Raw genomic sequence first — 26,936 nt, 5'->3', positions numbered from 1 at the left:
AGTCCACTTGACAAATGTACAAATCTAATGTAAATATTGTAGTTTAATAAATAAAGAGAAAAACCTTTAAGATGTTATTTTAAGAGATAAGATAAGATAATCCTTTATTTATCCCACAACGGGGAAATTTACAGTGTTACAGCAGTAAAGAGCAAAGATTGCAAACAGAAAGTGAACACAGTACAATTGAAATATAAAAAGAAAAGTTAAGAATGTACAAAAAATAGATAGATACTAAAAATAGTACAAAAAAATTGTAAAAATAAAATTACCATGAAATCAATAAAATTATTAAGTGCTGAGGACATTATGTTATCAAGTTTTAGGTCAATAACAACACAAACTGATCACTTTTATTTTGTTTTATTTAGTATAACTGATTGGACTCTCTGAACAAACGTTTGAGAAACATCTCATCGTTAAAGTTTTTTTACTTTGTTCAACAGAAATCATCTTTAAATGATTTTAGTGATTCACAGAGAAACAAACGTGCAGCTGAACATGTCTGATTCTCGTCTCTGATGGATTCCATGAAGAAGAAGAAACAAACTGGACGAGCAGTCAGCTGTTTCCACTGATCGACTCAGACCGCAGACATTAATACACAAAGCTGACTCATCTGATCTGAATTCAGTTTGATCCTCAGCAGCTGCTCATGAGAGAAACACAGAAACACTCTGAATCAGAAAGATCTCATTGCGATCATAAACAGACCGAGAACTCAGCAGGTCAGAGAGGTTTAAACCTGGACACAAAACTTTCAGGGACGTGTGCAATAAGTCAACTTAACAGTTAAACGTCATCACCCTCACTACTCGGCACCAGCATTACTACTTGGTTAAATGAATTATTAAAGAGCACATATTATTCCCTTTTTGGGGTTTGTATATTTAATCTATGTACCTACTTTTGTACGTTCACAATAGATAAAGTCCGAATAAAGTGTCTGTTTTCAAGTACTGCTCCTCCTTGCTCCCTCTACGCTCTGAGTCCGTCAGCTGCACTCTGTTGAGCCCAGACTGTTAGACCCCACGTGGGCCAAGTCTGCTCTGATTGGTCTGCTGATCCGCTCTGTCGTTATTGGTCAATTGCTCAGCACGCGTCTCGGAAATTTCAACATGAGCTGCTGGGCTTGTCACAACGAGCCAATGGACTTAGATCAGTGATCTCACACTGACAATGACGTCGCACTGACAATTTTTTATCGAGGGGGGCTAGAACCGAGCGTTACATGCAGCTAATGCTGCAGCTAACAGGAGGACATAGGAGAAGCCACGTTTCCGCAGACTTTGAGTTTTTGCACATAGATGTGCCTAAACATGCACAGGACACTTGGAAAACACACTAAAGAGCATATAAAACAAGAAAAAGCAGAATATGGGACCTTTAATATTTTGGACCTTGATGTCGGTTGGGCCTGCTCTCGTCTCTCTACTAAAAGGATTTAAAGAAGCACAGTGAACAGAATGCATCTCCTTGGATCAGAGCAGTTTATCAGTGTTTAGATCTATAAGTGGAGATAAAGTTGTCTGCAGGTTAAACTGACATATTGACCGGAGCTTTGAGTGACCACATTCAGACACGTAGACGTTCACCTGCAGGGAGGACAGCAGGCCGGAGGTGTTAGCAATGCTATCGTAAACCACACTCAACAAACTAAAAGACAACATTTGGAGACTTTTCTTACCTTTAGACTATTTAGTTATTTTTTTTAAATTTCCGTTTAACCGACTTTGAAATTAGTCCGCTGGAACATCCCTAAAGTGCATCCCTATAACTGCTAACAGCTAGCTGTTTGTGTTTAAATGATTCATCAGTCATTTGGGGAACAATCGTCTCTTTCTCTGTAAATCAGCCTCATTGTAAAAAGACTCTAACTCACAGACAGGGGGAGCTAACAGCCATGCACAGTTAGAGTGAGAAAATAAGCATCTGCTATGAGTTGGTGGTAACTGCGCCGCAGTATTTATAAGAGATGTGACGCTCAAACTTTCCAGAAAAAAGGAAAATATAAGCTCAGTAAATAAAGTCTGTAAATATGACTGACATGACTTTTATTAATATAAGCAGAGGCAATCAGCGGCTTCAGACTTCATCCACATGTGTTGAGACGCTCTGGAGCCGTTACCATGACAACCATGTGAGTGTTGTTGTCTTTGAGTCGTCCTTTCTCACTCCATTCAGAGAAGAAGCTTTGTTTGAAAGTGCAGCTCCGTCAGCGTGAGAGTGCAGCTCCACCAGCATGAGAGTGCAGCTCTTTCAGCTCTTTGCAGAGTAAAGGTGCAGATAGCTTCTCTCCACATTCACACACTAAACAAGAGCTAACTGTGTTTTATGTCTGAAGATCATCAGAGCTATATGCTTTAAGAGTTAGACTCAGGGACGATAGAGGGAGAACATGATGAAGAGTTACAGAGATATTAGAGACTGTAATTTATTCTGAACGAATGAGAGCCTCAGTTTTACCATTTTTAAACAGGAACAGTCCATCTTTTCCCCCCTGCTTTTAGCTGTAATGCTATGCCATGCTAACCAGTTGTCAGCTGTGCCTCCATATTTAGCCTACAGCTGAAAAGTATAAATCTTAATGTCTGATTCTTACAGAAGTGACGAGCAGAATATGATTTACCTGAATGTTGGTCTGTAACTTTAAGGGTAACCAGGTGTGAACAGGTGAGTTGTGATGACATCAGTAGCTGCGTGAGATTTTGCTTTATTTAAAAACAGGATTATTACGTACAAACAGCATGAAGAAAAAGAGCTCTGATGGACCCCAAAGTTGTGTTCAGACCAAAAGAAAAGCAAAATGTTTCAAGCAGCGTGAAAAAGCAGATCAATTAGAAAAAAAATAAAAAACATCAACTTTCAGCAGGCAACACAAGTGAAGTGACATGATCATTATAGACATTTAAATCTTGATACGGTCAGTCGGTCAGCCTTTAGATTCACCTGACGTCCTGATGTGGCATCAAAAGTGGTCAAACCCAGCTCCATTAAAAAAATTATCAATTTAAAGTTGTGTTTTCATCACAAAGACAGTCCTGACAAAAAACGGAATTCAGACATTTTACAAATCCACACCATCCCCTAACCCTTTCAGAATCTTTTTAACCTTTTTTATTGTCATTAAATCAGTCAAATATTTTATTTTGGGTTCATGTTGCTGCAGTCGGAGAGATTTCAGACTTTAGTGAGACATGTTAGTGAAACTCTCACTCTGTGGAGACAGGTGGTGAGAAGCTAGCCAGAACAGAACGTCATCACAGAAATCATGGTACTGATACTAGTTAACAGGTCATCAAACTGGGATCTGGTACTGATCCTAGCTAACAGGTCATCCAATTGGGACCTGGTATTGATCCTAGCTAACAGGTCATCCAATTGGGACCTGGTATTGATCCTAGCTAACAAGTCATCAGACTAAGACCTGGTACTGATCCTAGCTCACAGGTCATCAGACTGGGACCTGGTACTGATCCTAGCTAACAGGTCATCAGACTGGGACCTGGTACTGATCCTAGCTAACAGGTCATCAAACAGGGACCTGGGTCTACTCTTAGCTAACAGGTCATCAAACTGGGACCTGGTACTGATCCTAGCTAACAGGTCTTCAAGCTGGGACCTGGTTCTGCTCTTAGCTAACAGGTCATCAAACTGGGACCTGATACTGATCCTAGCTAACAGGTCATCAGACTGGGACCTGGTAGTGAACCTAGCTAACAGGTCATCAAACTGGGACCTGGTACTGATCCTAGCTTACAGGTCGTTAAACTGGAAGGGCCAATATTACAAGGTTGTGTTTAACCAACGGCAAAAACACACAATCCCACATTCAAACTAAAGATACCTGAATCAGACTGCCTTTCAGCAAAAGCGTCCTAACTAAGCTCAGCTGCCATCACGTCTTTGTACGTACATTCATATTGATTCCACGGTGGTGTAACATTGGTGTACAGAAGGGGGGATCACTTGGTCCCCCCATTACACCTCTGTGACATTTAGATTGAAGGCGAAACAGGGATGTAAATATTGTGTCTTGAAACGGCGTTCTGAAAAGGGCTAAAGACTTGCTTCACTGTTGGTCTGAACAGCTTCAAAGGTTTCTGGAAGAAGTAAAGAAATCATCATCAGTTTTTCTGTTTTTTCAGCTCTACAGTCTGTTTCTGTTTCTCATGAAGAGTTTATTAGCGTTAGCAGGAAGTGAGCAAGCTGGACATGCGGCATTGTGAGTGAACGATAAAATTCAAACCAGTTTTTTACAATCTTCCCTGTTTCCTGTCAGTCCTGCCCTCTCGGCTCCCGTCGGACCTCCTCAAAAGGTCCTTTCGTCGTCTCTCATTCAGGAGCTGCTGGATGCGTTTGTTTTGTGTTCGCTCCCGGAATGGAGGCATCCGTGGTACAAAGTGGTTCTGCTGTCCTCTGGAGATGTCACCGTCCAATCCCACGATCCGGTATGGAACCTCGTCCACCGAGTTGTTCTCCTTCTTGGAGAGCGGTATGAAAGAGGATATTGGCGTTGGATTCGTTTTTGTTTGATTATCTTTAGTTTGAAGGCTTTGCCCCCCTGATGTTTTGTTGGGTACTGATGTTGTAGTGATGATGTCATCAGTGGTTGTGATGGGGAACTCTGTCGTCCTGACAGGCACCAACGTTGTACTCTCAGCAGTAGCTGTAGCATGTGGCAATATTGGAGTGGTAGTTTTCCTCTTGAACAAATGTGGTGGGGCAGTTCTTCTTGGGCGTCTTGTAGTAGATGCAGTAGTAGTGGTAGTAGTGGAAGCAGTGGTTGTAGTAATAATTGAAATTATTTCAGTTGGGTCGGAGGGAATATAAGGATCCTCGTAGGTAGAAAAATCGTCATAATCATCGTAGTCCACATAGATGAAGTCAGTGCTGATCCTGCTGGTTGGAGGTTGAGTTACACTGATGTCAACAGGTGGAGTGCTGTTGAAGTCACCGATGATGTCACTGATGATGTAGCTGCTGTTGGACCAAGAGGATGTTGACGCAGTCATCATTTCTGTGATTAAACTCCAGGAACTACAAGACAAGAATAAGAAATATCAGAGACAACAGGTTAGGACGGTTTTTTGAATTCAAATTATTCTTAGGACAAAGAGGACCCTACACCAAATGACCGAGATCATGGGAGCACGCCGCAACTCTAACAAAACTCTCAGGATTTTATTCCCACTTGAAAAGTTTGTCTATGGCTTTGAAATAGCTTGAAACGTTGTTAGGTGTAAGGCCAGCATAAGCCGTGATTTAGCCCATAGCTGATAATGGAAAAACCCCTGTCAACCCTGTCTCTCACCTGATGTTGGTGGTTGGTGGGTTTGTTGTGCTCACGTTGCTGAAGTTGCCTGAGTTGCTGGAGTTACTAGGGTTGCTGGAGTTGCTGGAGTTTATCTCATTGCAGGACTTGCAGCACATCTGCTTGTATCCAGGGATGGAGCAGTACCGACTTAACACCTCCATCCGACAGAACACTGAGCGGTCACCACGGCAGCGCTGCCCTGGAGACAGAGCAGGTTATCAGTGAGTCCAAGCAGGTGATTTCAGTATCATTAGTTAAGCTGTTTAAAGACTATATATATCTGCAGTTTGTGCAAATTTACCATTTTTATTTACGAGGGTACAAGAGTCATTGAATTAAAACGAAGGGAGCCCAAAGCTAACAGGGAGCCCAAAGCTAACAACAAGCACTGTCATACAGTAATTTTATCGTTACAGTATTCTAGACAATTAGGAAAAAAGACCGGAAGAGGAGGAGTCTGTGTTTTTTTTACTGGAGGGGGACTTTAGAGCTGGGAAGTCTGGGTTGGATCTGGACAACCACTGAATTATTGAGTTCCTCTGGTCGCCTGCAGGGGGAGACAAACACATTCAGTTACACTCGAACCCCGCTTTTTTGAGTGCACAAATATATACTGCTTGATTAGTACTGGATTGGTTCATGCCTACCACTGCAGGGTGGGGCCAGGCAGGAACGGTTTGTGATTGGTCGAGGTTCGCTGCAGTTTTGGACTAAACCCTCAGGACTCGAACATGCAACCTGACGCTCCTGAGTCCCGTTTCCACATGATACAGAACACTACAAACAAACAGATATCAATCAGACCAAGTTCAAAACTAATATTTAACTTCAAATATCACAGCTCTTGAGTTGTTATTGTGGTAGGCCAAAAAATGTGGAACGAGGTAGTCAAGAGTGATGAAAGTTACAGGTAGTGAAGTTAGAAGTCGTCTAGAAAGACAGAAAGAGGCAGCAGAAAAGGATGATTGATGTAGTCTCAAAAGAAAGTTTGGGTCGCAAAACCATAAAGTGTTAAGTAGTCCAGAATGATGGATAGTTTATGCAGTTAGCTAAGACTGGTGTGGAAAGTGTCAAAAGAAGAGGTCTAATGAAGTCCTTTCTCTAAGGTATCAGTACTTCAGTTAAAGACATGTGAGGGGACTCCTAGCTGTTAGAGAAAGGTATCGGTAGTCCAGAAAGACAAAGTGAGATGTAGTCCTGAAGAGAAAGGTAAAGGTATTCCAGGAAGAAGGAGGCACTACAGAAAAAAGTATTCTGAGATGGTCCATTGGAGAGTATGTCATAGGTGGTCCATTCAGGAGCGTATCCGAGATAGTCCAATCAATATGGATGATTCCTGATGGTGAAATAAATATTTGGATTTTATGAAAAGTCCCCTGTTTTTTTTCAATACCGGGGTCCAGGGCCCAGCTCGCCATGCAGCAGGGCAGGGGAAACGGTTGCAGGTTTGTTTGCCTTCTGGTCGGTCCTCGCCACACAGTTTGCTGTGCACCGACCGCTGCTGCTGCTTCTTCTCCTTCTCCTCCTGTCCTGTGCTGGACAACTGCTGGCAGCTCACCCAGCGCCGTCGCCACCCTGTCTGACCACAGGAGGCGCTGCAGTCCTCCCATTCTCCGGTCACCCAGCTGAAGGGCAGAAAGAGAAGGATGTTACGGTTGTTATAGCCTCCTTTACTTTTATTTTCTACTATGTCCATAAACTCTTAAACCGTGTAGTCATATTAAGCACTATGTCACATTTTATGAACATCAAATTGTTTGCTGAAGCTGCTTTTGTACTTTCTAGGAAACAACTTTCAAATGTTTGATTTGAATGGTTGACCATGACGTTAACATTTATGAACATCATTTTTTATTTCAAATATCTTTATTGAGTTTTCATCATATATATATATATATATATATATATATAAACACAAAATACAAAAAAAGAATAATAAAACATAGAAAACACCAGGGTTGGGCAGTAATATTTCACATTGCCACAAATGGTATAGTAATGTCCAGAACAAGAAAGACAAACAAGTCTCTGTGGCAGTGACAGTAATACCTGATAAAGTGCAAAAGCCCTTCCCACCCTCCCATCCCTCCCATGTCCTGAAAAAATTAAGGCGTAATATCTAAGAGTTAGTTTGCAGCGCACCACACAGAGTCAGATCTTACTTTTTATACCAAGGGCCGGATCAAAGCTCATCTCATGATGATTTAGTTTGAGTGTTATGAAAGTAGGTTAAGAAAGGTTCCCATGTCTCATAGAATTTCCTCTTCAAGCTTCTGACAGAAAAACATAACATCTCGAGTTTGAGACAGGACATTGCATCCTGACGCCACTGGTAAAGCATGGGCAGGGCAGCACCCTTCCATTTCAGCAGGATTGCACGTCTGTTCCAAGAGCATGGCAAAAGCGACCATGCGGTGTTCTGTAGAAGTCAGGTGGGGGTTATCTCCACTAGCAACACCAAACAGGGCAAGGGTAGGGCTAAGGCTTAGATTTTTCTTTAATATTGTACATAAAGTATGGAAAATGTCATGCCAGAATTTCTGCAATTTAGGACACAGCCAATACAGATGTATCAAGGTAGCATCACTATAATTGCATTTGTCACAGGTGGGAGTTATATCGGGGTAGATGCTGGACAGCTTAACCTTGGACATGTGAGCCCTGTGGACCACCTTAAATTGAAGTAGACAATGTCTAGCACAGATTGAGGATTTATGTATTATAAAAGAATGGAGTCCCATTGGTCACCAGAGATGTGTCCCAAGTCCTGTTCCCAGGCCGCCTTAATCTTGTCCAGTGGTGAACATATCAGCATCGAAATGATATTGTGTAACTTGGACAGCACACCTCTAGACAGTGGGTCAAAGGAAAGAAAGGTATCTATTGGGTTAGCTATGGGTACTGAAGGGAAAAAAGGCACGTGCGAGCGAACATACTGTCTGACCTGTAAATATTGAAAGAAGTGCGTTTTTGGTAGATTGTATTTCTCAGTCAATTGATTAAAGGAAACAAAACAGCCGTCTTCAAACGAGTCCGCAAACGATCTGATGCCCCTTTCATGCCAAGTCCGAAAAGTTGAGTCAGAGCGCGAGGGGGTGAAAAGGTGGTTGGAGGCAATCGGACTCAAAAGGGAAAAGAGTTTGTATCGAAAGGATCTCCTAAATTGGATCCACACCTGAAGGGTATGACGTACCACTGGATTATCCAGTGATTTTTGGTAAGGGGCAGTCAAGCGGCGCACCGAGGAGTGCAGGGAGGGAGATGTCTCGGCATGAATTTAGCTCCAGAGATGTCCAGTTTGGACCGTCAGGCTGGAGATAAAAGCGAGTCCAAAAAGCAATACAACGAATACTGGTAGCCCAGTAGTAGTGACGGAAATCAGGGAGCCCCAAACCTCCATCCCCTTTGGGTCTCTGAAGCAGGGCTTTGCTAATTTGAGGCCTCTTGCCCTGCCATATATATGAGGAGATAATGGAATCCAGTGAAACAAAATACGATTTCGGAACAAGTACTGGGACACACTGAAACAAATATCAAAATTTTGGGAGTATATATACATTTTTATGGAGTTTATTCGCCCAGCGAGCGATATGCTGTTTGTTTGAACTTTAGCAATGGGAGAAGCATACAATAATTTAATCGAGGCTATAAGTAACAGACCTAATCCCAAATTTTCCAGAACTTTGATAAAATATTTCCACTCATGAACATAATTTTTGTCATCTTTGCCAATGCAGCCGTAGTTATGTGACCTTTCCAGCTAATGCAGAACAACGATCAGATTGTGTACACCTACAGTCCACCGAAGTTGCTACCTCAGCTCAGAGCTTGCAGCTCCTTAAATAACTGTGGTCATTTTTTGGAGCCCACATTATGAGGAACTGATTCTGGTGCTTCTTGTACCAGTATGGGCCAATTTTTAGGATCTAGCCAAAACTCGATTAAACCTTGACTCTGTAGTGCCGGAGCAGATCTCTCCTTAACTGAACATGATGAGCTCTGTATCAGCAGTGTGTTACCATGGTAATTGTGCGTTACCGTGCCGAGCTGCAGGTGTTGCTGTTGCAGTTGCGGCTGATTGCTCTCGGTTTGTTGATGTTGGAGCAAAACATCCTGTGAACCATTTTTCCATCAGCCTTCCTCCTGCAGCCAAACCGTGTATACTGTTTCCCTGACAACCAGATAATAATAATTTAGACATTATTAATTCCGCGAGGGGAAATTCAGTTTTACACTCTGTTTAATTAACGTGCTACACACACATAGGCCGAAATACACACACATGCACAAACAGGATCCTGTGGACATGCATTAATGGAGAGGTCTCAGAGTGAGAGCGATCCAGAGCAGTTTTGGGGTTAGTTGCCTTGCTCAAGGGCACCTCGGCAGTGCTCAGGAAGTGGACTCGCACCTCTCCAGGTGCCAGACCAATTTCCGGACTTGGTCTGTGCTGGGACTTAAACCGGCAACCCTCCGGTTCCCAACCCAAGTCCCTACAGACTGAGCTACTGCCGCCCCTACACTGTAAACTACCATGCAGCTGTTGCCCTGGTAACCACATAGTCAGCTGACTACAACAGAGTAGTTTACCTCCCCCACAGGGTTTGGAGCAGTGGGACCACTTCTTCAGGGCCCACTCGTAGAAGATGGCGTCTTCCTGCAGCAGGTTAGACTCCAGCGAGGACCGCAGACCGTCCTGGATGATGTACTTATAGGACACTGTCACCTTGGAGTCGCCATGGGAACGTACCTGACGGACACACAGGCAAATGGTACATTCAGATTCAGATACAATGACAGCACATTGGACTCCCTCATCAGGACACTGACCATGAGCAGGACTCCATATTTCAGTGGTCCTGTGGTCTGGATGGACTCCTGCTCCTCATTGTTGATGTACTCCCAAACTACACCTTTCTCAATCAACACTCGAGAGTCAGGGAGCTCGTCCTTATCGTTCAGGAAGAGGTGACCCGTCTCCTGGTTCTTCATAGCTGGAGAAAGAAACTGTCTAAAAAAGTATTCCACAAATGGTGAACTCTAACCTCTGTGTGTTTGACATGACAAGCCCCCCTTCCCTCTTACCCAGGATGTGAGGAGTCTCTCTGAACTCTTGGATCAGCAGGTGATGCGCTCCTTTAGGGATCTCCAGGATCTTCAGGTAACCTGGACCATGGGAACATAATGACTTATTCCAGAGGTTGTTCTTGTTAGTGACTGCAGCCTGAAGTGGTTAGAGGTTTGTCAGAGACCTGCTTTCTTGGTGCTGCGGGTGAAGTTTCCTTTGATGATCTTACAGCTGGAGTTATCTCCTCCACAGACTCCACATCGGTCCACCTGCTGGTCTGACGCAATCTGTCCATCACAGCCCACATGCTGCAAGAGTAGACAGGAAGTAAGGACAGAGGAGAAGAGGAGATCTTAGCTTCTGGATCAGTGGCCCTCTAAGGAGGACTTGGGTTTTCTGGAAGCTTACGGACACAAACCAAATGTTGCAATACCATCAGAAGTCATGGGGGCAGTGTGGAGCAGTTCAAGTCAGATTATCAAAAAACAACAAAGAAGAACACTTTGGAATATGTTCTATTTGAGATTGTTTATGAACTATAAACATATGATGTCAGCTCGCCCGGGCACAGGGACAGAGGACGACAACAGATCAGCTTGACTCTAATATTCAGTCCAGTTGTCTGCCCTCCGAAAGGATGAAGGTGATCACAAACTTTGTGTGGGAAGTGGCGTACGCCAGTTTCAGGCCCCATGGTGTGCATATTTATGAATGAGATTCCTGTCTATTTCGTTCGTAATCTTTGCCATGTTGATACCTTCATCACAGTTTGTTCTTCTACACATTAATGCAGTTCGACTTCCGGGTCAACACCCAGCGCGGTAACTTTGGAGCATGCTCAGATTGTCCAGTCCAGTTTGGTTCTGATTGAGGTGTAATCACGGACGTTATCCAGGTGTTTTAGTCCGACTGTGAGAAGTTTGATTTAGTTTTACACGGATTGTAAAAGTCCAATTTGAAATAATAAATTCGCTTTTTAGACATCTTGTAAACACACTTAGTGTTTAGTGATTTATCGGTACTTCCTGTTTGAGTCCACACCGTGAGGCTGATTCAGAGGAACACTGGGAGGACTCCTCGCTGGGTTACAACATGCTGACACAAACGTAATACTAAAATGGACTCATATCTGTTGGACACATGTCAGACTTTTTGTACCAATAAAACTTCCTTAATATAAAAAACAGACTAACGAGAAACTGAAAATAAAGACCTCACACTCTCCTCGCACGCACACGCTGTGGGCGTCGCTGTAGGAACACGGCGTCCCATCATGCACCATTCTGTTCATGGAAACCACGGCCACCGTCTCCTTGGACTGACAGAACAGACGGCAGCGCTCGTCAGCTGCACACGCACACACACACACACACACACACACACACACACACACACACACACACCCAACATATAATCATTATACATCATATCTCAGAGTTTAAGGAGGAACTTTTAAGGTGGAATGTTCAAAGTTCAAAGAGAGAAAACTAAATATTTATTCAGAGCGGAAAGAGTTAAAGACGAGCGACCACAAGTTTCCTTTTATAACAGATTCCTGACTGATGACATTAACATCTGAACAGACACACACACACACACAAAGAGGAAACTCATTTAATCTTCAGTTTGGAAAAATGGGTGGGTGTGTAGTTCATGTGTGTATATAATGTGTATTTAAATGTGTGTATTTAAATGTGTGTACTTACGGTCAGGGTGTTGATAAGGCAGCCAGTGATGCTTCATTCCTTCATGTTCGAAATATGGATTCCAGACTTTACACTGATCCTCCCTGTTAACAACAACAACAACAACAATAAATCAGTAAATCAGAAATAAAACTGACCTGAAGTCATTATCACTGACTCATAAAGATGGATGACACGTCTACATCTTCTCCTGTTGTGAAGCCAAACTCTCCCTGTGACAGGAGCTGACATGTCGTTCATGTGGAGTCAGCCTGCGCAGCAGTATTTAACCAAAACATACCTTCAACCTCCTGCTAAAAGGTCAAAGGTCGCTCAGGTGGGTTCAGTCCACAGCAGAACAGATTCTTGTGTCTGTTTCAAGAAGTCACTCACGGTTCAGTGACTCTTGTGTTTGTTACGTTTCCTCTCCTACTCTACTCTGATAATCCGGAGCACACAGCAACGCAGGCGTCTCATTGCTCAACACAGCTGTCAATCATAACATTGCATCTGGTCTTTCTTATATCAAATAACTAACGTTAAAGAGAGAAACCAAACATTAAGTGTTTTCACTTTATAGCTTGACTCAACTTCCATCTGTTAACATGGAGGAGGCAGAGCTTAATGAGCTACACTGCAGCCAGCCAGCAGGGGGAGCTCTGAAATGTTTGGCTTCACTTTTAGGGAGCTGCCATGTCGTCCATCTTTTTATACAGTTTATATAATAATTACTAACGGATAACAGAGTGAACACCTGAAGTCAGTCATAGCTTATTGATAACAGAGCAAACACCTGAAGTCAGTGATAGTTAATTGATAACAGACTGAACAGTAGACCTTCTCACCTGAAGTCAGTGAGGGGGGGGCACTCTTCTTGGCTGCAGAGCTGGAACTCGTAACTGTTTCCGAAGCAGGTGCGCCCCCCGTTGGCTGGACTGAGAACAACAACAGGTTAGATTCTCTGATTGGTGCATCTGATTTGTGACATCACCAATTGTTAACTGCCTACTCACGTTGGGTTATCGCAGCGGCGAGTCCGAAACCTGACCCCGCCTCCACAGGTCCTGGAACAGCTCCCATATGGACTCCATGTTCCCCAGCCGCCATCTTGTCTGAGCATGTCGGGGGTCAGCCTCATGCAATAACCTTTAAAGCAGTGCTGCAACAACAGACCGTGACATCATCAGGACATCTGTTTATGAGCCTTATAATTATTTACATGTAGTACTGCTGCAGTCCAACACCTATATACATATTAACAGCACGTTTTGAGATCTGTTCTTTACTGAAGCCCTAGTCAAAGTCTCCCCAAGCGTCAATAAAGTGTATCAAATTGTTTCTTATCTAATACTATCGCCTTGTTTCTCATGATCTTATATTGCCTTGTATTGTATCCACTTCAATCGTCTTGTTTCACATCGTATCGTATAAAATATTATCATATCGTCTTGTATCGTATCGTCTTCTATCATATGGTCTTTTATCGTACGCTCTTGTATTGTATCAAATCGTATCGTCTTCTATCATATGGCCTTGTATCATATCATCTTTTATGGTCTCGTCTTCTATCGTATGGTCCTGTATCGTATCCTAAAAAGACATGGATCCATACATTTGATTTAACTCAGTTTTCCTGTGATATCGAGTTAATATAAGTTATTTTTCTTGAGGTCTGGGCTTGTTTATTTTATTTTCGCTGTAACATTGCCTTAATAACCAGATAATTTCAGCCGTTTTCTAGATCACATGAAATAAACTCTTTATCATCGAGACACCTGTATTGTTATCCTAAAATAACGAGATGAATAATATGAGCTCTAGTTAAATCAACTGTCAAACCAAATCTGCAGGTATGCGCTTATAAACCAAAGTATTGGATACATTAAAATATTGACCTGATGATGCCGCTAGATCAACAGAGTTGGGAGAACATAAAGTCCTGAAGCACACACATCCATCAGACATATCTCAGTTTGGACCTCAGCCACACATTAACCCTCGACTTCCTGAACTTGTCCTCACCCTCCCTGGTCCACACTTGGTCCCATCGAGCGGCGGGCCTTTCTTGGTCTTACAGTAGAACGGGTTGTTGTACGCACTGCACCACAGCTGCTTACAGGGCTCCAAGGTCGTGTACTGCAGACAAACATACGTGTGTGAAGATACTTAGAACATGTGACAATACAAAAACTAATCGTAAACATCATAATCTAAGTTTATATTCAGCAGCTCATAAAGCTGTTAAAGTTGCAGCTGTGGTTCTTTATGAGGCGGCTGTGGATCAGTGATAGAGTCAGTCGCCACTCAACCTGAAGGTCACGGGTTCAATCCCCAGCTCCTCCTGTATTAGTTACTACTGATGGTCTCTCTACGCAGCAGCCTCTACCATCACTGTGTGGATGTGTATGAATGGATGAGTTGAAAAATTACATTAAAAATTTGTTTACGTTTTGTGTCTCCTGCAGTAAAAATCTATTGCAGGAAGATCTGTATCTGGGGGAGCTGGTCTCTTTAAATCATTTTCAAGTAGATCAAAGGTGATGGGGGGCGCTGGTGGCACAGTGGTGTGCGCGCCCCATGTATGGAGGCTTTGCTCCTCCAGGCGGGCGGCCCGTGTTCAACTCCGGTTGGTTGTCCTGTGTTTACAATGTTTTACATGTAGGATGTAACTTCGTTCAAATGTACAACACAATCATTTCATCATCAGGCTGAAATGTTGGAAACATCCAGAATAAAGTCGTCATCAGATGAAAGAGCTGTAGTGTTAATCCGTCTCCCGGGTAAGGTTTCTGTATGATGTCATCAAATGTTCTGACATTCTGACCAGATGTTCTGCTGCCGTCCAATCAAAACACACATCCTGTTTCAGTTCAGAGAGTCACTTTGTCTCATTCTAAAAGTTAGACTGTAAATGTTTCCTTAGTTTTGTTCTTCACTAAATGTTCTCCAGTTCATCTAGATTTATCACAGAATTCAGCAATATCTAACTCTCACCCAGAGGACAAGAGTCTCAGTGACAGGATCTTTGTGTCCAGCAGGTTTTGTTTTCATGGAAACAATGAGTGGACAGACAGGTGAACAGACAGACAGGTGAGCACACAGACAGGTAAGGACACAAACAGGTGAGCACCGACAGGTGAGCATTGAGACTTACTGCAGTGCACAGACTGTATCCCGGTCCGAAGTCGAAACGACACTGTTGGTCCATGGAGTACTGAAAGCCCGGCAGCTGAGGTAGAGCGGGCCAATCGTGGTTAAACGGGTCGTCACGGAGACAGTCATAGGTTCTGATGACAGGGAGGGGTGGAGTCAATTAGGACACAGTGTCTCCTTTGGGTCACAGTAAGTATACAGTGACAATGTTTGTTACAGTCAGTATACTGTAGCACTGTTTGTTACATTCAGTATACTGTAGCACTGTTTGTTACAGTCAGTATACTGTAGCACTGTTTGTTACATTCAGTATACTGTAGCACTGTTTGTTACAGTCAGTATACTGTAGTACTGTTTGTTACATTCAGTGTACTGTAGCACTGTTTGTTACAGTCAGTATACTGTAGTACTGTTTTTAGGACTCACTGCAGGTACTGGTGCAGCTCCCTCCAGCTGCAGCGAGACCAGTGGTATCGATGAAAGGTGGCCTGAACTCGTGGAGACATGATGCTTCCCAACTCCACGTCATCCTCACAGTCGTTAGCCTCGCCATCATGCTCCATCCCTAACCTGTGACAGACAGACAGGCAGGCAGGCAGGCAAGCAGACAGACAGACAGACAGACAGACAGACAGAGAGACAGACATTTTTTTTTTACATCTTGAAGTCTTTTAGTTCTCTATCATGAAAGCTTGAAGTCACTGTCATCTAATTCATCATGGACACCAGGGGTAATAAATTATCTATTTTTGGACATCAAGGAGTTATCATCTCTAATTGGACACCTGGGGGTCAAAATTGGTAGTCCAAATTGACTCCATGACGACACCTGGTTTTATCATGTCTATGCGGACACCGTTCACTCTTCTCATTTGTTCATGCTCCTCTTGGAGTTCTTATCATGTCTTTGTGGACATCTGGAGGTCCATTACTGTCTTGTACACCTTTGACTCATCGGACTGTTGCTTTAAACCGTCCTCTTTAAAAATGTTTGAATTATGACTGATTTGTAGTTCTGCCTACAAACATGAATGAAGTTAAAGTGTTTTTGTGTCTCACACGTGTCCTGTTTCATGAGCCGCTACGAAGGCTGAGGAGAAACCATCCTCAATGACGAGGACGCAGCTCCGATGCAGGTGACACATCCCTGTGACCGGAGCATAACCTGCAGAGAGATCAGAGGTCAGAGGTCAGGGTGGGTCAGGGTCTGGTCTCAGAGACGGTGTTTGTATTAGTACTGGTATTATTTATGATGATGATAAATAGTAGTGTCCTGCATGTAGAAGTCTTCGTCGTCTTAATGGTACTGTTAGAGGTAGAACCCAGCATACAGAACCAACCAAACAACTTGATGTGAGATTGATGATAAATTTAATTACACTAAAAGAATAATAAGTTGCTAATAAACACAATATTGTACAGATTTAACTACTATTGATGCATGGAGCAGCCATAATGGATTTTAAATTGGGCTACCGAAGGTTCTCCACTTTTCCAAGTCAGAATTCCGACCTCAGGGGGGCATTCCTGATGATGTATCACACCAGTAACTCGGAATCTCCGACTTCCGAGATCAAATGGAACGCATCATGAATTATGTTAAAATCCATGTTTGTAGACATTGGCGTTAGCAATCTGAATACCTGAGTGACCAGACCCCAGTCAGGTAGATCTGTTTGTATCAGTATCAGTAGTATCAGTAGTAGTATGAGTAGTATCAGCAGTAGTATCAGTAGTAGTATCAGTAGTATCAATAGTATCAGCAGTAGTATCAGCAGTATCAGTAGTAGTATGAGTAGTATCAGCAGTAGTATCAGTAGTAGTATCAGTAGTATCAGCAGTAGTATCAGTAGTATCAATAGTATCAGCAGTAGTATCAGCAGTATCAGCAGTAGTATCAGTAGTAATATCAGCAGTACCCTGCATGCCAGAGGGACCGAACTCCTGCCTGGTCAGGTAGATGGTGTGGTCGTGCTGCTCGGCGTGACTCTGCTCTCTCTGCTGGAGGTAGGACCATCCACATACATTCTCCAGACTCTTCTGAGGGTTCCCCACAGAGATCAGCTCCTGGGACTGAGGAGGCATTTTTTCATTTATTCCATTCATTTTTGTTATTTTGACAGGGACAGTGTACAGCCAATTAGCTGTACCAGAGTTAGCTATAAGCTAATTTACATCTGTAGTCCCTGGGCAGGAGACAGAGACTACGTCTCTGTGAAGAAACAAAACATACACTAACAACATCTTCACAGTAAGACAGTACACAACCACTGGACAATGGCATTACACTAGTCCACAGTGAAATTCACACATTATATTAAAACAATAATAGGCTAAGATCACTTGACTTTAAAAACTACACTAAAAAAACAGCTATACCGCAACATATGTATCCAATACACCACAACAACAAAGCCATAATAACATACTGTATCAGTACACTACAAAATTATCAAACAGAGTTCATGAAAATGTGTTTATGTGTGATGAGGACATGATTGAGTTGATTTAAGCCATGATTTGATTTTAAATTTAAATTCAGCAAAGCTACTGCACTCCCTGATTTTAGCTGGTATGGAGGTCCAAAAATGTGTAGCTCTATTAGAGATGGCTGATTTGCCAAACTCAGAGGATCTGTGCTGTATAACACAATCCCCTCTGTTGGCGTTCCGACACTGTTAGTTTATTGTTTTCCAATGAGTAAACCTGTAAAACTCTGAGGTAAAATTTATTCAGCCTATATGAGGTGTAAATGAAGGATTAACATATGACTGATCTCTACTGGACCTTTCTCTCCGTAGATATTCTGTCTTATTTAGTAGCTCACAGAATGGACAAATACCACATGTTCCACTTCAAAATCCAAAAAGTCTGAAGCTTTGTCTGCAGTTTATGATAATAAAAAGCAATAAATAACCAAATACTAGTTTTCTCAGACTTCTATTTTTGGGCCGTGGTATCAAACAGGTGTCGATATCGTTTGATACTCGAATCATATCAAAGTTGAAATTCTGGTATGGTGACAGTAGCGTACCTTTGCTGGGGACAACATGACGATCCTGACCAGGACCACATTGATGTTAGCTCCCAAAGAGTGATCCTGGTAGATCTCATTCACCTGGAACACAGACACACAGGTGTGGAGGCAAGATCTGAATCAGGTCTTGCAGCTGACCTCTTATCGTGGAGGGGGTTTCCTGGTGTGTAGAACCAGTTAATGTAGACAGGTATTAGGAAAATTTTAAACCAGTTCCAGGTAAGAAACCAGAACACTTCACTGCCCAGATCCAGACTGATTCTGGAGCTCCTAGCTGAGTATGACCTTTGACCTACGGGTACACACATACAGAAATCTCCTGAAAAACTCCAGCGATTACCCGGAGGGGCTGTATGCGTGAATACAAACAGCCGAATTTTACGCAGACTTCACCTGGAGTTTCTCCGGCCAGACCCTTGAGAGAATGGTGCAGGATATTTTCCAGAGAATTCAGCTCGAGCCAATAGGAGGGAGAGTGATGTTTATATACAGTGACAGCCGCACAGTGCATTAAGTGTCTGCACGCCACCGCTACGATCTCCATGCACATAATGCATATTATGTTTTCTGTTCTGCAGAATGTTCTTCTCCTCTCTTTTGTGGATGTTATCATTCCACTGGATTACACATAGCATTGATATAAAGACAAATATTCTCATAACGTTGTGTAGCGGACTCTGTTGCTTAGTCCACTACTTCTGTGTTGTTTTTTTGCGTCACGTCTTTCCTCGGGAGACCCCCCGCTCCCCCTCCCCTCTGACAGGAATAGTCTATGTGAACGGCTAGATCGGGAGAATCTCCGGAGCAGTCCCCCTGAAATTATCTAGATATTATCCAGAGTGCAGATATGAAAACCTAACCCTGCGCTGCAGAACAAACTGCGTCTCTGCGTTGCTGCAGTTTGTATTTAAATGATCGTCTCTTTCTCTGTAAATCAGCCTCATTGTAAAAAGAGTCTAACTCACAGACAGGGGGCGCTAACAGCCACGCACAGTTAGAGTGAAAACATGATCGTCTTCTGAGAGTTGGTGATAACTGCGCCGCAGCCGAAGAGATGTGACGCTCAAACAATTCCACCTTTATGTGCCTTCAAAATAAAAGCTCTGTAAATAAAGTCTGTAAATATAACTCTGACATAATTATTATTAATATAACCAGGGGTTAAATCAGTCCGGGGCTGTCAGCAAGTCCACACTTCATCCACATATGTGGAGACGCTCTGGAGTCGTTACCATGACAATGATTTGAATGTTGTCTTTGAGTCGTCCTTTCTCGCTCCATTCAGGGAGGACACTTTGTTTGAAACAACAACCAGACTCAGCACTCTTTACTCAGGAAATATAACTTACATCAAGAAGTGAATAATAATCAGTGTCTCTTACGATGTTCATGAGTGTGAGCAGATACTTCTGGATGTGGTCTCGTCCATGGAACAGAAGCACTGAATAATCCACAGCTAACAGAACCTGTAGGAGAAGAAGAGGACATCAGGAGGTTAAAGAGTCCATTCAATAGTTCATCGCTCTTTCTTCACACTCAGGTCGTTCACCTCGATGTTAAACAGTTCAGCCTCTTCAATGTAGCGCCGCTGTCGGGCGGAGATGGGTCTGGACCGGGACACAGTCTGGTTTAGGATCAGAGAACCTAAAAGAGGACCTGGAGACAAACAGGAGAACCACTTGAGTCCTCTAATATCAGACCTGACTCTTGCCTCCATGTTGAAACTGAACTGATGACATGATGAGATCGTGACTGATCTGAGTACACACACATTTTGTTCTGTAGGTGTGATGATATGCAGGTTGGAATAGTTTCTGTTTTAGTGCCCCCTACATGTTGAATAGAGACCGTTTATCTGCAGTCCTGCTGAAACCCAATGTTTCATAAGTAAACGTCAGACTTTAAATAAAGGTGTAGAAGTTAGTTTAAGGTTTAGGTTTCTGTCATTTTAAACATTTTATTAATAAACATATTAAAGTACTCTCCTCTGGACTGTTAGGGTTAGAATAATGTTTGATGAAAGGTTCAGTCAGATGGGTTGATACTAAATGTATTAAACTGAATAAATAATCCCTCTTCTTCTTTAAGCATTATGTATATTATAACCCTAAATCGTATATATAACAGCTTTAATCCATTACTGACAGGCCATGGAGCAGTGTAGAGGCCTTGTCCTGATGTAAATATGAACTCTGATAGAAAGTCCTGTGAACACATGTTTTATTACAAACATGAATCCTGTTTTAATTAAATCTGTTCCATAAAAACATCTGTCCAATCTGTGGAGGAGGAAATTACATCATCAATCAGAGACACTCTGAGGTCATGGCGAGCTGCCGCAGGACAAGTTTATCTGAGGTGAAACAACATCGGCTCCTGATTGGATGACGCTGCTGTGAAGACAAACACAGAAGACCAACGAGTCCCCCCAAGTCCCCCCTGAACCCCTGAGAGCAGACCTCCTTACCTCCAAATTTCAAAACTACAAAAACTTCAAAACCCAAAAACATGAAGACCTTCAGAGCTGTGAACCCCCGACTGCCACGTTGCATCTGGCTGACTGTGTGTGTGTGTGTGTGTGTGTGTGTGTGTGTGTGTGTGTGTGGGTGTGTTTTGCCAAGTTTCCTTTCACTTTGATTCTTTCCTTCTGCAGAAACACAGCAGACGTGTGGAGGAGCTGCACTGTAAAAACAGTCGGGTCGATGTTAACAAACAGAAGTCAAACTGTCTGAGTATAACGAGTACTAAAAATGTCCTTCTGTATTTGTGTTCATCTTCTTATCACTGCTGCGTCTGTCAAGTTGGAGCTCATTTTAAAACTGTTGAGTCTTTTTAGATAAAGCATTGCATCATGGTCTATGTGGTCTGTTTGTCTTGTGAGATCATATTAACAAACGGACAGATTCCACCTTACGCAGATGATTCAGTTACAATTCTACAATTCAGACGCATACGCTTTTATCCAAAGCGACGTACATCAGAGAGTAAGTACAACACTAATCCATTCATACACTGCCACTGAAGCAGCGAGAGCAATGCGGGGTTGAGAGGCTGGTTGAGAGGCGACGACTCTACCAACGAGCCACAGGTAAACCACACGTTTACTCTGCTGTCTCTTTTATCCTCATGTAACGCACACTCTGCAGTCTGACCTGAGACTCAAAGTCGTTTATTTGATTTGGTTGGATGAAACATTTTCTTCGATAGAAACCTCAGGATATCTAACGAAGAGGAAAAACGTAGGACTGCTTTTAATTTCTTAATTTAAGTTGTTAGCCAGAAAAAATAACATATCTCCACACATACTGCCCCCGATAGTCTCCAGCTTTCTGTCTCTGTTTAGCCCCGCCCCTAATTCCTCCCCCTCTCTCTGGTCTCTCGGACTCTAATTGGACCATAATTTACTGAATGAACATCACGCTGTGTTGAAGAAGACTTGAAACTACACCTGCTGGACAATAGAGAGAAAGCAGGTTTAGGATAACATCCTCTTCTCAGTCAGTTGATATTTTTGTTTTCTCACCTCGCAGGAAGTCGTCAGCACTTTGATTGACAGCTGGTTGTGTCTTGATGATTGCTGAGGAGCGATAAACGATATGATTTCTTCCTCCCTCCTCCTCCTCTTCCCCTCCTCCACCTGTCCTCCTTCCATCCAACGGCTCGATGAAAAACTCCTCTTGACCAATCAGGATCATCCCGGCCTGCAGACATAGAGTCGTTAATCTACAGTTAATCTACAGTTGGTATCCTGTTAATCTGCTTTCAGGATCAGGTGTCAGTTTAGTCATTAATATTAAATCGGAGTCAGCGTTATTTTACTGTGAGTCAACATATTCATCAGTAGATTATCTCTACATGATAAACTAGAAGTTACACTCAGCTCAGGATTGGCTTTATCATTGTCAGGTGTTGTTGTGTTCACCTGTTGATGAAATCTGCCCCTTTAAATCATCTGAGCGGCTGCATCAGGGAAATCTCCCACTTTTCTTTGAGTCTTTAAACACCTCTCATCTGTCTGCACATCTGGCTTCAATCAGCTGATTTGGTTTTAGTCTTTCATGTTTTACAGTGTTTGGTTCGTGTCTGAGCAGGTCTCATCTACACTCTCATGAATCGACTTGTTTCTGTGAAGCAGCAACCTCCAGTGTTGAAAAATGAAGCATATGCTGAAGTTTAAAATCCTGCAGTTCCTGGAGTGTCCACTAGAGGTTTGTTGCAGAAGCACAGGAAGTCACATACACACCTGTTCAAAAAAGCCAGTTTTTACAGTAGAGGTTAACATGTTTACAGCCTGGTTAAAAAAAACAAATAGGTCTGATTAGCTCATGTCTCGATCACCATCATCATGTCTCGGGTGAATGTTTTGATGACCTGATTGACAGGCGGCCACACTGTGATGTCATCTCCTTAGACTTACCAGCCCGTCACAGTTGCTAATGGCGACAGAAGTATCCTCCATGTTGGACACCTCTCCGGTGTAAAAGCATCCGGTGTCTCTGATTGGCTCAGAGTGTTTCTGTCCCGACTCCTCCCACCACTCCATTGTGGCTGCGGGGGCGACGAGCCGAGTGTTTAGATGTAGCCGCAGGTGGAGCTCCTGACCAAACACGGTTACATTGTAAAAAAGCTCCTCCCCCTCTGTTTTGTAACCCCGCCCTCTCCATCCATGCCCTGTCTGATTGGATAGTGACACTTTTGTGGGCGGGACCTTTTGGAATGTTGATGCGTCGTTAAAAACATTCCTATTTGTGTATGTGACTGTGTCTTCAGGAGGGCGGGCGTGTCTCCTGCTGCGTCGTAGGTGGTGGACGGAGACGGAATCTGACAGGAAATGCCCCTCTGAGTTTGTCCTGATTGGACGGACGCTGCTAAACTCTGACAGGACCTGATGGAGAGAATCTGAGTGAGTGAGAGAGAGAGAGAGAGAGAGAGAGAGAGAGGGAGAAAGAGAGTTTGAAAAAACTTTATGCCTTTCTTCACCTGTAAGCCAATGCATTAGTGCACTGTAAAACAACTGATAGAAATGATGCACACATGGAGCAACAAAAAGCAGAATTATCCTTATCTACACACACACACACACACACACACACACACACACACACACACACACACACACACACACACACACACACAGTATACAGCAGCTACACGATACACAGAAAGGCTCAGTCAGGATGATCTACAATCGCTGAAAATGTAAGAGAGGTGTGATTCATGAACACACCACATGTTGGAAGCTGAGAGTTCAAAATGTGAAAAACAGACAAAAAGCTTCAAACAGCTGTGAGAAAAAGAGCCAATCAGAGTGCAGCGTTAGCTGTGGCTCATCTCAGGTCAGAATAAACAAGAATACAATAACTGAGCCGATTTAACGAGATGGGGGACTCTGTGTGTGAGGTCATACAGGTCACACACACACACACACACACACACACACACACACACACACACACACACACACACACACACACTCGCAGGTTATGATGAAATATGATCTGAATCCTTCACATTCCCAAGCGCCACAGACGCATAAACACAAAGATTTATGTGAAAAACGTGGAGAGGAAAGTTCTGTGACTCAGAGACAGAAGAAAGGAACGGTTCCAGATTTATTCTGCTGCTGAAGCCAGGACAACTGAGAACACTGAGGACACCTAAGACACTGAGGACACTGAGGACACCTAGGACACTGAGGACACTGAGAACACTGAGGACACCTAGGACACTGAGAACACTTAGGACACCTAAGACACTGAGGACACTGAGAACACTGAGGACACTGAGAACACTGAGGACACTGAGAACACTGAGGACACCTAGGACACTGAGGACACTGAGAACACTGAGGACACTGAGAACACTGAGGACACCTAAGACACTGAGGACACTGAGAACACTGAGGCCACCTAAGACACTGAGGACACTGAGGACACTGAGAACACTGAGGACACCTAAGACACTGAAGACACTGAGAACACTGAGGACACTGAGAACACTGAGGACACCTAAGACACTGAGGACACTGAGAACATTGAGGACACCTAGGACACTGAGGACACTGAGGACAGATGATGTTCATGTGCTGTGGGTAGTGACTGAAAGAATGGATCAGCTTGAATTAGTTTACTCCCCTGCCTGGGCTCAGTCTTAGAGATAGGATGAGGAGCTTGGACATCCAAAGTGAGCTTTGTGTCAAGTTGGTGGTGGTGGTTCATGCATCTGATTAGGCAACCTCCTGGTCCCCTCTCTCTGGAGGTCTTCAGGGCATGTCCAATTGGGAGGAGATCCAGAGGTAGACCAAGAGCCCTGGTAAGTCTCTAAAGACTGTTCAACTGGTCCAAAATGCTGCAGCTCGAATAGTGACTAGAACTAGGAAAGTATCAGTAGCCTTGAGCAAGGCACCAAACCCCCTCCCCACCATCAGCTCAGGAGCGCCCGCTGTGGGCCGCTCCATCACTCTGGCTTCTTTCCATTAGTGCATGTCCATAGGATCCTGTTTCTGCATGTGTGTCTGTATGTGTGTCATGACTTACAGAGTGTAAAAACTGAAATTTCCCCATGCGGGGATCAATAAAAAGTAAATCTTAGTAAATCTTAAATCTTAACAGTATCAGTAGTTCTAACAGTATCAGTAGTTCTAACTGTATCAGTAGCTCTAACAGTAGTAGCTCTAACAGTACCAGGAGTTCTAACAGTATCAGTAGCTCTAACAGTACCAATAGTTCTAACAGTAGAAGTAGCTCTAACAGTAGTAGTTCTAACAGTACCAGGAGTTCTAACAGTACCAGTAGTTCTAACAGTACCAATAGTTCTAACAGTAGAAGTAGCTCTAACAGTAGTAGTTCTAACAATACCAGGAGTTCTAACAGTATCAGTAGTTCGAACAGTACCAGGAGTTCTAACAGTACCAGGAGTTCTAACAGTACCAGTAGTTCTAACAGTACCAGGAGTTATAACAGTATCAGTAGTTCTAACAGTACCAGGAGTTCTAACAGTACCAGGAGTTCTAACAGTATCAGTAGTTCCAGCAGTACCAGGAGTTCTAACAGTATCAGTAGTTCTAACAGAAGTAGCTCTAACAGTAGTAGTTCTAACAGTATCAGTAGTTTTAACAGTACCAGGAGTTCTAACAGAAGTAGCTCTAACAGTACCAGGAGTTCTAACAGTATCAGTAGTTCTAACAGTATCAGTAGTTCTAACAGTACCATGAGTTCTAACAGTATCAGTAGTTCTAACAGAAGTAGCTCTAACAGTAGTAGTTCTAACAGTACCAGTAGTTCTAACAGTAGTAGTTATAACAGTACCAGTAGTTCTAACAGTACCAGGAGTTCTAACAGAAGTAGCTCTAACAGTACCAGGAGTTCTAACAGTATCAGTAGTTCTAACAGTATCAGTAGTTCTAACAGTACCAGGAGTTCTAACAGTACCAGCAGTTCTAACAGTATCAGTAGTTCTAACAGAAGTAGCTCTAACAGTACCAGGAGTTCTAACAGTACCAGGAGTTCTAACAGAAGTAGCTCTAACAGTACCAGGAGTTCTAACAGTATCAGTAGTTCTAACAGTACCAGTAGTTCTAACAGTACCAGGAGTTCTAACAGTACCAGCAGTTCTAACAGTATCAGTAGTTCTAACAGAAGTAGCTCTAACAGTACCAGTAGTTCAAACAGTATCAGTAGTTCTAACAGAAGTAGCTCTAACAGTACCAGGGGTTCTAACAGTATCAGTAGTTCTAACAGTACCAGGAGTTCTAACAGTACCAGCAGTTCTAACAGTATAAGTAGTTCTAACAGAAGTAGCTCTAACAGTACCAGGAGTTCTAACAGTACCAGGAGTTCTAACAGAAGTAGCTCTAACAGTACCAGGAGTTCTAACAGTATCAGTAGTTCTAACAGTATCAGTAGTTCTAACAGTACCAGGAGTTCTAACAGTACCAGCAGTTCTAACAGTATCAGTAGTTCTAACAGAAGTAGCTCTAACAGTACCAGTAGTTCGAACAGTATCAGTAGTTCTAACAGAAGTAGCTCTAACAGTACCAGGAGTTTTAACAGTACCAGGAGTTCTAACAGTACCAGTACACAGTATTAGTACTCTTTACAGTACCAGTACTCTTTACAGTATTAGTAGTTGTATATTAGCAGTAGAGTGTCTCCCTAGTGGTCACTGATGTCATACTGATTGTTACAGTGTTAGATAAAGAAGCAGTAACGGTTTAGCATTAGCAGGAATACAGACTGCAGCAGTATTAGTTAAACTAGTTGCAGTACAAGCAGATGTAGTATTAACAGTAGGAGTAGTATCAGCAGTGTGTCTCATCTGGGTTTTAAGTGATGTTTTATCAAAAGTAGACAGAGTAATGGTGGAATCATTTGTTAAAGTATTATGAGGTATTGTTTTAGTAATAGTGAATGTATTTGTATTAACAGAAGTGTAGTAGTCTTAGTAGTATCAGCAGTGTATCTCACCTGGGTTGTCAGTGACATACACTGAATGTGAACTGTTGATCAGCAGCAGGAATACAATGATTAATAATCCATAACGATAAATCTCCATCATGACACAAACAGACAAAGAGAGTGAGAGAGAGACAGACAGTTATACAGAGAGAGAGAGAGAGACAGACAGAACGAGATCTTCAGAAAGAGAAACCTCCAGACAAACTGAGAGTGAGCCGCT

The 26,936-nt window shown here is 42.9% G+C and overlaps 1 protein-coding gene across 1 annotated transcript; it reads right to left on the bottom strand.

Moving 5' to 3' along the window:
• Positions 1 to 72: 72 nt before the first annotated feature.
• LOC132988399 (A disintegrin and metalloproteinase with thrombospondin motifs 2-like) lies at positions 73 to 26,936 on the bottom strand. Its single transcript, XM_061055778.1, has 25 exons — positions 26,726 to 26,936; positions 22,678 to 23,159; positions 21,784 to 21,961; positions 19,810 to 19,916; positions 19,643 to 19,726; positions 18,258 to 18,341; positions 17,143 to 17,296; positions 16,283 to 16,388; positions 15,650 to 15,793; positions 15,225 to 15,357; positions 14,093 to 14,206; positions 13,084 to 13,229; positions 12,916 to 13,005; positions 12,092 to 12,174; positions 11,599 to 11,732; positions 10,570 to 10,693; positions 10,403 to 10,483; positions 10,148 to 10,311; positions 9,908 to 10,067; positions 9,356 to 9,488; positions 6,711 to 6,942; positions 5,965 to 6,094; positions 5,790 to 5,864; positions 5,315 to 5,516; positions 73 to 5,040 (listed from the first exon to the last, which is right to left on the bottom strand). Exons 1-25 carry the CDS (start codon positions 26,814 to 26,816, stop codon positions 4,257 to 4,259), a joined length of 4,215 nt encoding a protein of 1,404 aa, XP_060911761.1. The 5' UTR covers positions 26,817 to 26,936; the 3' UTR covers positions 73 to 4,256.

The sequence above is a fragment of the Labrus mixtus genome, chromosome 14 (genome assembly GCF_963584025.1).
Source record: "Labrus mixtus chromosome 14, fLabMix1.1, whole genome shotgun sequence".
Classification (NCBI taxonomy): Eukaryota; Metazoa; Chordata; class Actinopteri; order Labriformes; family Labridae; genus Labrus; species Labrus mixtus.
The sequence above is the reverse complement of the archived record's forward strand: the minus strand, read 5'-3'. Positions and strand labels throughout refer to the sequence as shown.